At 44.0% G+C, this 11,048-nt stretch overlaps 1 protein-coding gene and 3 non-coding genes across 4 annotated transcripts; all 4 read right to left on the bottom strand.

Annotated features, from left to right (window-relative positions):
• Nucleotides 1–1,989: 1,989 nt before the first annotated feature.
• RPS12 (ribosomal protein S12) lies at nt 1,990–6,338 on the bottom strand. Its single transcript, XM_006270526.4, has 6 exons — nt 6,284–6,338; nt 6,141–6,187; nt 5,794–5,910; nt 3,873–3,975; nt 3,026–3,127; nt 1,990–2,085 (listed from the first exon to the last, which is right to left on the bottom strand). Exons 2-6 carry the CDS (start codon nt 6,152–6,154, stop codon nt 2,023–2,025), a joined length of 399 nt encoding a protein of 132 aa, XP_006270588.3. The 5' UTR covers nt 6,155–6,187; nt 6,284–6,338; the 3' UTR covers nt 1,990–2,022.
• Nucleotides 2,498–2,631, bottom strand: LOC132248056 (small nucleolar RNA SNORA33). Its single transcript, XR_009459411.1, has one exon. It is a non-coding gene; the product is annotated as a small nucleolar RNA SNORA33 (small nucleolar RNA).
• LOC132248064 (small nucleolar RNA SNORD100) lies at nt 3,195–3,283 on the bottom strand. Its single transcript, XR_009459419.1, has one exon. It is a non-coding gene; the product is annotated as a small nucleolar RNA SNORD100 (small nucleolar RNA).
• Nucleotides 4,858–4,930, bottom strand: LOC132248029 (small nucleolar RNA SNORD101). Its single transcript, XR_009459384.1, has one exon. It is a non-coding gene; the product is annotated as a small nucleolar RNA SNORD101 (small nucleolar RNA).
• Nucleotides 6,339–11,048: the final 4,710 nt, after the last annotated feature.

The following is an 11,048-nucleotide window of genomic DNA, read 5'->3' as shown; positions in this document are numbered from 1 at the left end:
CGAGCCGGGGGCGAGCCGGGCCCGTCTCCGTTGCACACGGGCTATGGCCAGCAGCCCGGGCACGCGGGGCTGGAGAGAATCGCGGAGCGGTTTAGTGCACGCGAGTTAGAATTAGTTACGGAGGCGTAATGGTTGATTGAAAAGATTGTTTACTTACACCCAAAGATGGTATTGGTGTAGGCTGGACAGGTTTCCAGGCACAGCTCCCGCTTGGATCCTCACTAGAGGAACACAACAAATTGATTGCTCCCACGGAGTTTGCTAGGCTCCGCGGGTCCAGTTCGGTTGGGTTCAAAGTTTCCTCGGAGTTACTTAGGCTCCGCGGGTCCGAAGTTACAGGAAAGGGATACGCCTAGGATTGCGCTCGGTGACGGGGAGACACGAGAAGCGAAAGCTCCGTAGGCTCGGTTCCATTGCCTCTATTGTCTGCTTAGGGGAGGCGCGTTGGGTCCGCAGCGCTTGGAGATCTTCACACAGAATCTCTCTCGTCCTGCCTCCTCCGACTTGGGCGGAAACTACCCAAGCCTTTGTACGGCTAGCAAGCCAATCGCTAGCCGCCACATGTGCCTACATTAGGAATGGGCCAATAATGCAGCATGAATCCTAATACAAATGGCGGGAACTTCTTTACAGCGTGTATCACTACGATGCAAAAGAGATGCACACTGCAAAGAAGCTGTAATCTGGCGGGAAATCCCCCGTTGCACCAGAGTTCTCTCTTGCAGCAGAGAACTCCACCGTGCAAAGACAGCGATCAATTGGCGGGAAATAATTTAGCAGTGCCGAAGCGCGCGCACAAGCAAAAAAAAAAAAAAAAAAAAAATCACACCTTTGGGTTGTGACATATACAACAAGGTATATGATCATCTAAAGAAAATTAGAGTGAGGCACAAGGCCATACAATTAAGACATCAACCCACCTCTGGCTTTTTTTAGGCATATACAGCTGAGCATTTGAAAGGATTTTGCATTAGGCCACTAGAATAGCCTTTCCAGAAGTCTCAACACCATTATTAAAACACTTCCAAGAGTCAGATTCAACTGTGAATATGGTTGGAGAATCATCTATCTATTCCTCGGCATGCATTTTGATTTTGGTTATCATTTTGTTTATAAAAATTTCTATCAACTCAGTTTTAAAGGAGAGAAAAGAAAAAAAAAAAAAGATTCTAGTCAAGATGCCCACTTGCTGTATTTGAAAATTACCGAGACTTTCAAAAAGACTAAAAAAACCCAAACAAACAAAAAACCCCTCTACATGAATTTAGCACAATATAGGCATCATTAGAACTTCTCTCTCAACTCAAATACCCAATACCTTCTCCACACATTAACCAAAACACTACCAAATCAGGGTAATGCTTAACTGCACACTTCACATAAGACAAAAGGACAAAAATTACTTGAGAACCTATTTATAATGGAGCCAACTTAAGAATATTTTTGCTGTACTTGTAGACAGATCTAGGCTTTGGATCAACATCTAAAGCCCTTGTTCTAAACGGAATGACGAAACTCCTGACCTTCTACACGCAGGGATTCAAAAATCCAAATTATTCATGTTTGGTGTGAAAATGTACTCAAACCCACTTCAACCCAAAGTCTTATTTTCTTCACACCAGTAATTTGTTTCCAGAAGTAGGGAAAATGTGTTTAAGATGTAGCCAGTGGTAAAACAATACAAAAAAAAAAACACTATACGAGTTTGTGCTACATATCAGAAAAAACTGGGTAACAATTTAGGCACTTCTCACTTGTTTCAGTCGAAGGGGCCAAATTTGCATTTAGATACAATGTTTTTGGAATTCTTCCCTTAGTCCAAAGCAACAGCTAGGACATCCCTACAATGTGTAATATTTAAATGGATACTGTTGGCAGAATTAAAATTTCCAAAAAAATTGAAGGTGAAAAAAAAGTTTATGAATGTGTTTTTTGGAGCTCACATGAAGATCACAGATTTCCATCCATCAAAAATGAGGAACCATACAATTATCAATCTGAAAAACGTTTTTATTTTTTAGTTCATTTTTTGCATTTGAAGTACTCTTCGATGACATCTTTGGCCTGAGATTCCTTGCCATAGTCCTATAAGCACAAAATGAACAGCATACAAACCATTAAAAAAGTAAACACTTGTTCAGAATTACTATATCTGGTTTACATTAATTATTCAAAACTCCACCCCACCCAAAATAATCTAAAATGTACCCCCACTGTCAGCAAAAGGCAGTAGTGCTGTGTTCCTATGATGGTATTATATTCCCTGAGCAAATTCAAAGCTGGAATGTTTTTCCTCTCTCTCCTCTGTTCCCTGATAACTACTTAACAGTGATGGCTATTATATTTAATTGAAGTACAAGACCACTTGCTATTTATCATGCCTGAGCTAACCTTAAAATAAAATTTAAAAAAGAAACAAAACACTTTTTATAGAAACCATTATGATCTCTGCGATTAAGAGACATTTTTGAAACGTCGTTACCCTTCTAGTGTAAAGAAGTGTAGCCATTTTCTGGGACCTCAAAGACTAACAAATCTTTAAGGCTCGTACTGTGGCTTTATTATTGCCCGTGTAATTGTAAGGAGTCCTGCAGAACACATTCAAGTTAAGCAGACATAATTTACCGGCATTTGCAATTTAAAACAAACCCCCCCCCCCAAGAACCAGAAACATTCTTCTCCAATAAATGATGGTATTAAATTAGTTTTATGATCCAACTGATTATTTTGGAAAACACATTATTATTCCAAACCTGAGAAAAGATTTTATTGAGCTTCTATTATAAATAGAAACAAATCAGCAGTCAAAGATTAAATTTAGTATTAGGATCCACTTCAGCTCTAAAGTCTATACTAGTAAGTTGTAAAAAGAATCTCATATGCCTAATTTACAACAGGAAGCATTAACTTATTTTTGGCAGACAGGAAGTTTCACTGCCACAACGGGCTTCCAAAGTGGCACCCCCATGCCATTTTAGTTGCATTACACAATTTTGAAACTAAGTGGAATAACGTGTTATCTTACTTTGACAACCACACAACTGCAGCCCACTACTTTGCGGGGTTTTCCTTCTCTGTCAATTTTGCAGAGACCTACCCACTCGCCCAATTTCTTGTTGTCATCAACCTGTTGAAGACATTGCACAAGTTAGAAAAGGCACTTTTCTTGACACATCAGAACAGAATTAAAAGCTGCTGTACACTCAGAAATAGTGGGTAACGTTTGTGGCTGCTTTCCTCACAATTATCAGTAGAGGGAGCCAAACTATCATCATCGTACAGCCAGGAGAACATGAAGGTGACAGATTTTACAATAAAATGGTATTTAAATAAGTGTTTCTGCCTAGCGCGATCCCTCTCGTAGACAGAAGTGACAATAGAATTATTCTGATATACAAAATATTTTATGTAAAAATTTCTCAATTCTTCCTTTTTGCCATTTACTTTACTTATGGTCTTGCACTATCAGTCTGTGCTGATAGCAGGAGTGCACTGTTATAACAGTAAGAATGGTTTTGGTTAAGTACAGAAAAGTAGTTAACTGCACTGATCTCAAGTCAGGCAGAAGGCAGACTAGATCTGTACTTTGTAGACTAACTAAATCAGAAATGCATATTTTTTTTTTTTTTTTTAAAGCAGCTTACTTCAAATACACAGCACCAGAACATTTATGGCACCACATGGTCTTGGGGGCCACAAAGTAAAAACCAAAGAAACATTCTATAAGCAATTTATAATTTCATTCAAACTCAACTCTCTAATTACAATCAAGTCAGCTATCAAACTGAATGCTTTTGTTACATTTTATTGGCAAAGTACAAACACATCCAAGTATAACTACCTCAACATTTGCACCCAAAATTGATGCTCACTTTTATCAAGTTGATTTGGTGTTCTGCACAAAGTGCTTCAACCAGCTTCACGTACATTGGTTCATCGCAGTTTGATGCAAGAACACAAAGGTGGGCTTGGCGTCTGAAATAGAAATATTGATAGAACTTAATATCGTACTTAATATTCCATCAAATCACGAATTAAAATAGTCAATTAAAATTACTATAAAAGTGTATTCTGACCTTTCTGAAACGCTTAGATTTTGCTTGTCAGAGAATTATCATGAATAAAAGTTAGCTTTTGTCAAATTCAACCTGAACATCAAATTAAGACCATTAGATGCATGGATCTGGATAAATCTGGCACATAGCCCAAAACCATGCATTTAATTTAGGGAGCTGTCAGGGGAGGGTGGGGGCAATCTCTCCTGATTGTCCCCACCGAAAAAGAAAAGGGACATTAGGAGGATGACAGCCATTAGATCCAGCCCTGATTCCAGCATAGATGAAGCAACATCCTCTGCCAGGACATCATTATGGGCAGCACTGGGGTGGGACAGGCCCTTAGCTAAACTTTTTCTAAATAATACTTACTGGTATAACCCTGTGCTGACACACAGCACCCATGTTTTTATTCAACCTGTTACATTAGCAAGCTATTACACACAGGCAAAAGTCCTTGCTTTAAAGTAGAGATGGCTGACCTATAATACAGGTGTTACAGGTGGCACGGGCAGCTGGTGTGCCATGCAGCAGGTGGGGGGAGGGGATAGGCAACAGTGACAAGGAAGGAACCAGAAAGCAAATCAGCAAGTTAGGTAGGGAGCAGAGCAGCAAATCAAGCAAGGATCAGAAAGCAGGGTCAGATTGGGCAGGAGAAGTGGATCAGAATACCACATAAGAGCACAGGGCTCATAAGTGGCATGCCTACCAAAAAAGGTTGAGAAATTTTAGTTCCAAATTGTGTGTCCCTCCTTCCCTCAATTTCTTATCATCTTTGCTGGCCTAGGGCCTTAACTTACAGGTTTGTCAGACTATTGCTCTCACTCATAACGGGTGAAGGGGTATCCGACATTTTGAAGAGTCATCATTCAAACACTGCAAGTGCCATTTGAGTCTTGAAAGCTAGTAAGCCTACAACTGTTAGTAAGTTACTTACAACATGCCCTTCTCTACCTCTCCTTGTAAACCAAGAATGTGCTTATATACATTATTTGGTACCCCAGAAATTCTAGGGTTTCCATTTTATGTTGTCTTGATCTTGCACAACACACAACGTACGTGAATTCACCGAATAAAAAAATAAAAAAGCCAGAAATTACCAGAGAGCTACAAACAGCTCTGCCTACCCTAGAAACACGTCATTTAAGCATATCTTGTCTCAAACTAAAGGCATTCTACTTGGCCCCAAAACAGATAATCCCAAAGGACATACTGCTACTTTCTAATCATGTTTAAAGGTACTTGCCTGGGCAGGTCTCTACTATAAGAGCTATATAAATAAATTTGGAGCCCTTTCAAAAGAAGGTTTTTAAATGGGCAGCAGCTGGTGCTGGCACATTTTAATTATTGTATGTGAATGACTTAAATGAAGCCTAAAGACTGTAACCGCCAACCTGGAGGGAGCACTCTTCTTCTGAAAAAGTTGCAAGGGGCTGTGCGGAGCCCACATGGAGGAAATGGAGCAGTGTATACCTGGATTTCTTAAAATGCCAAACACTGGTGCTGCTCCTTTCCTTCTTCCAGATCTTTGCTCGTATATACCCCAGTTATACGTCCCTCGCCCCCCCTATATCATGCATCAAACCTGTCATCCATGGGTCACACCGCGTGAAACCCATTTTAATAGCTCTGCTACACTAGAACAGAACCAACAAGCACCCCCACTTCCAAGCATGACCCAGCAGCATGACTAGCCCCAGCCCCATGAGGGCAGCATCCACCTGCAGACAGCACTTACTTGTCTAAGGCTTTGGCGGCCTCGCGAATGCCCCGTGCCAGGCCATCGTGGATCAGTGCGGTCTTCAGCACTTCTTGCAGGGCAGTGTTGACGTCCATTACACCTCCAGCAGTAATGCTGCGCAGGCAGGCAGATTACACACACACATCCATCTCCTCTCCCCCCTTGAGCGCAGCTCCACATGCTTGGAGAAGGTGGGGTGCCCACCGTGCCCCTAGAATCAGCTCCCCTCACCCCCCCCCGCAGCAGACCCGCCGCGCATGCGCCGCCCGCGGCCACGAGGCGGAAACTCCCGGGCAGCGGGGGCTGCCTCGCGCGCCCCCCCGCGGCCCGGCCCTGCCCCTCACCCTTCCTCGGCCATGGTTGGTGGGGGTCGCTCCCGCCCGGCTGGTCGCTGAAAAACAAGACACAGACGGGCCCGGTAAGCCTCAGAGGTGCCGCCCCGCGCCAACCCCCTCCAACCCTGACCCAGCCGCCATGCGCCGCTCACCCCACCGCGAAAGTCACCAGTGAAAGAGGGGGCGGGGCTACACCCGCGCGCTTTTAAGGGCGCGAGGACCCCAGCGCACAGCGCAGCTGCCTGTCCCACTGCCTGAGCCGCCGCGCACCGGAAGGCGCAGCGGAAGGGGTGGGGCCTCCTCCCCTTCCCCACCTCTCCGCTTGCTCCGCCCCCTACTCGCTAGAGTTTCCAGCCGCTCCGCCCCCAACCGCCTCCCTTAGAAGCGGGGAGGGCTGTTCGGAGGGGAGGGGAGGAGTAAGCCCCGTCCCGGGTTGGCAGCGGGCGGGCCGGGTCTGCGCATGCTCCTGTCTGCGGGAATGGCGGATCGCGTGCAGCGGGTGGAGTAGGGGTAGCCCTGTGGCGGCGGGGTGTGATGGAGAGTATCTGTGCTCCAAAGCTGGCAAAGAACCGTTTTTTCTAACAACTTATTTGGTCTAATAAAAGCCATCGCCTCTCCCTGGAGAACCTGGTGCGCCTGTGTAAATATATGCATAGATGTGTGTGCATGTATGTGTGCACGTGGATGTATGCCCCAGCCTAATTCGTATCAGATGAAGTTTTCCATCCAGGAGGTCTTCATCTATACCCTCCAGCTCTCCTGTGAAATACGAACTGGCATTTCTCCCTGGGAGAAGTTTTACAGCCTTTGCATTCTCTGGTGCCTAAAGGTGGGCAAGGGTGCCCGAAAGCTTGCAAATAAAGAAAAAAATTGTTTTTGCAACTGTCTACTGTGACACAAAACATTTTTTGTGTGTCACCATCATGGGCTTGCTTTCCATAGCAGGAGGATGCCTGCCAGGGGGTGATTGCCCTGAGGTTTAAGGTGGCAAAATCTAATCTGTGCTGCGTGAGCTTTTCCACTGATGTGACAGGTGGTGCCTTGAGGGCGGAGGACGGCTGTTGGCCAGGTTGTTTTGTGCTTTCCTTCCTCCTCTGCTGTTTCTCGGCCTCCTGAGCAAGACTGTGGTCTTCAAAGTGGGCTGTAGCTTTAGTTGTGGTGCAGCGCATCGAGACCTCTTACCAGCCAGCACTCCCCAGTTTGCAGGGTTGATGCCACTAGGGTTGGCAACTCTTCAGGATTGCCCTGGAGTCTCCAGGAATTAGACGTAAATCTCCAGGAGACTGTTGAGAGTCACTTGGGAGATCAATGATAGGGTATTCATTAAAATAAATATTGAATGTTGAATCCAATGTATACAGTAGTCCAGTGGATTTTTTAAATGCAATAGTAATGTACATTTGTCTTCCTGACACACAAGTCTATACACCATAATCTGTCATGTGATGAAACCTCCCAAAATAGATTCAAACAAAGCTGGCAACCCTAAGTGCCACCCTTATGAAGACAGGCAAGGTTCCTTGGGTGAATTTGATATCTTTTATTAGACCAACCCAAATAGTTGGAGAATAGTTATTAAGCAAGCTTTCGAGTTCAAAAACCCTTTGTCAGGCTAAGGAAGTTTCAGCAGTTGCTGCGTGCTCTTCCTGGATGGAATGAAAAGTAAAGAAGCCAGCGGCTGGGCTGGGCTGGGCTGGGCTGGGCTGGGGAGTCAGTTGCCAGGCAGATTATAATGTATCAAAAATCCAATGTCTATGTTTAGTCCATGATCTCTAGTATCCAGGAGGTTGATGAAATGGAGCTCATAGGCTCGTCTCTGGGAAGTGTTGTGCAAGTTTCCCTTGAGGATCAGGACTGAGAGATTGGAGAGAGAGTGGCCCTCCTGTGAGAAATGTGCTCCCACCGGTAATTGGGTATTTCTGTCTTTGATGGATTTCCGGTGTGCGTTCATTCTGGTGCGCAGTTGTTGTTTGGTCTCTCCTACGTATTTTCCATCAGGGCATTTGGTGCATTGGATGAGATGCATTACATTTCTGGAGGTGCAGCTGTAAGATCCTGGGATGCTGATGGCTCTGTTGTGGGGTGTAGTAATAGTGGGGGTGGTGGAGATGTGTTGACAGGTTTTGCATTTCTTGTCCTAGCACGGTCTGGATCCTTTTGGTGTGTTCTGGGCTTGAGGAATTTTGCTTCTGGTGATGAGGTTAGCGAAGTTCGGTGCTTGTTTGAAGGCCAGGATGGGTGGCTCTGGGAAGATCTTTTTAAGAATAGGGTCTCTTTCTAGTATGGGTTGCAATTTTTTGAGGATTTTCTGTGCAGGTTCAAGGGAGGGGTGATAGGTCATAACCAGCAGTGTGCGATTTGTGGGGGGGTTTCTTCTGTACTGCAGCAGTTCTTCACGTGGTATCTGGGTGGCTCTTTCAAATGTGCGATCTATCTCTCTGGACGAGTGTCCTTGCTGGGTGAAAGCCTTTTTAAGATTGGTGAGGTGGCAATCCCGGGTGTTCTCTTCAGTACAAATGCAGTGGTATCTGAGGGCTTGGCTGTATATCACAGCCTTTTTGGTGCGTTTAGGGTGATTGCTGGTTCTGTGCATATATGTATGTTGGTCTGTGGGTTTCTTGTATACTGTGGTCTCTATTTTACCCTTCTGGATACTGATAATTGTGTCTAAAAAGGAGATGTTGGTGCTGGAGTATTCTAAAAAAAGTCGGATAGAGGGATGGTGACTGTTGAATTTCTGATGGAACTCAATCAGAGATTGTAGGTTTTTAGTCCAAATGATGAAGATGTCATCAATGTATCTTAAGTATAGCAAGGGTTTGATGGTGCAGTTCTTGAGGAAGTCTTCTAGGTGGCTCATAAAAAGGTTGGCATACTGTGGGACCATTTTGGTGCCCATAGCTGTTCCCATCATCTGGAGGAAGTGTTGATTATTAGAAGTGAAATTGTTGTGTGCGAGGATGAAGTGTGTAAGGTCAGTAATATCTTTGGGCCTGTATTCTGGGTTGTAATCTTGTTCCTGTAGATATGTAAGGCAGGCTTGGATGCCATCCTGGTGTGGGATGTTGGTATATAGGCTGGTAACGTCCATGGTGGCTAGGAGTGTGTTGCTGGGAAGGTGGCCTATGTTTTTAAGTTTCCGTAGAAAGTCTGTAGTGTCTTGTACAAAACTTGCTCTGTGGGTGACAAGTGGTTTTAGGATTGATTCAACGAAACCTGATATTTCCTCAGTTGGGGTCCCATGGTTGGATATGATAGGTCTGCCAGGGTTCCCTTGTTTATGGATTTTAGGGAGCATGTAAAAAGTCCCCGGGCTAGGTAGCGGGCGGTTCAAGGTCTGTAGTTTTTTCTTAAGATATGCTTTCAGGGTGTCCTTGTAGTGCTTCCTTCATGCTCTTACTATGACTGAGTTGAGAGAAGAGGACTTGCTAGTGTTAGCATGTGTATGTATATGTATGTGTGTGTATGTGACTATTTATACATATGTATGTGTATATATGAACATGTACATATACACGTGTATGCAAGTATATGTTTATGTGGGTGTAGGTATGTATGGGGCGCATGCACATGTGTGTGTGTGTATGTATATATACATACACATGTGTGTAACTATATACACATATATATGAATATACGCATGCATATGTACGAGTGTGTGTACCTATTAATGCGTATCTATGATTATGCATCTATGTCTCTCTTATCTGTCTTCCCTCCTTGAACCTATTGCAACTCCCCACTCTTCCTGTCATGTGCTTGTAAAGGCAACTGTCCCCTACTTTTGACATGAGAAAATAAAAAATTCATAACAGAAATAAGTGTATCAAGCACAGTAATTCCTAAAATAGGAATTCTGTTCAGAACTTTATCTATCTCCAATGCTGTTTTGAGGGTACAACATGTTACCGGCTAGCTTTTGAAGCATTATATATCAAAGCACTGTACTAGATATATTTTCCAGACTTTTTTCCACGTAAAATGGGTAGAATTTTAGCAGTAGAAAGGCATTTTTTCTGGTATAAAACTTAGCATTGCAATAGTAAGGCTCAGTTCAAGAACCATGTGAAAACGCGTAGATACAATAAGGCACCAATCAGGCAAGAGGAGAAAGGCACTCTGATGTCTGAGGAGTCATAGCAGAACCCCATTTTAATGCAAATTGTCCGCATGTCTTCCGGGGTTAAAAAAAGGAATTTCAGAGAGACAAAGAGTGCCGTTATGGCTTCAGTGTAAAATTGTCTTGTTACGCATTTCAAAATAGCTAGCTTCGCCTTTCCAGTCATGCAGAACATCAGGCGGGACCCTTCTGATGAATGGCATCAAGCCAGGTCTTCTTCAGCTTCCTTTAGCCTTCCTAAAGGACTTCCCCTGCTCCTTGGCCACATCAGTGAGCCTCATGTTGTCCACCATAAGGGCTACATGTGGGGCATGAAGTTGACAATCCAGTGCCCCAAGGACTGTGCCTGCCAATGTATTGTTGTGACATGCAAGACATGCACCATTTTAGACCAACAATCCACAACAGTCGGTTGCATGATACAGTGAAGGTTATTTGCATCAGGGTTCCAGGTTACACGACAAGCATCATCAGGGCTTACTGATGGGGGAAGAGGCTAAGAAGATGGCATCTCAAAAATTGAGGGAAAAAATATTTTTGGGTCATAGAAACTGAATAAAGAACAAAAATAACTTACAAGTCTTGCATTCCACACAAGCTGTAAGAGATCCTTAAGGGCCTGTTCCTTATAAACTATCCAACACATGGTAAATCTGAGGGGGGGAAGAAGAGAAGAATGAGAGGGCATTGTAAAAGGATTGCCTAGCCTGCTGGAGGCTTTTGCTCCCTAAGGAGCTTCCCAGCCAGTCCTCCCAAATAAAACAGTCTTTAAGTAACAAACAGGCAAACACAAAATA

The sequence above is a fragment of the Alligator mississippiensis genome, chromosome 1 (genome assembly GCF_030867095.1).
Source record: "Alligator mississippiensis isolate rAllMis1 chromosome 1, rAllMis1, whole genome shotgun sequence".
Taxonomy (NCBI): domain Eukaryota; kingdom Metazoa; phylum Chordata; order Crocodylia; family Alligatoridae; genus Alligator; species Alligator mississippiensis.
This window is presented reverse-complemented; position numbering and strand designations above follow the sequence as displayed.

Bases quoted from the DNA above. Each gene is read 5' to 3' on its own strand.
- RPS12 (XM_006270526.4), bottom strand. The intron at 3,976-5,793 runs GTAAGTGCTGTC...TTTCTATTTCAG, and splicing joins GCCGCCAAAGCCTTAGACAA to ACGCCAAGCCCACCTTTGTG. The intron at 2,086-3,025 runs GTAAGATAACAC...TTGTGCTTATAG, and splicing joins GCAGTTGTGTGGTTGTCAAA to GACTATGGCAAGGAATCTCA.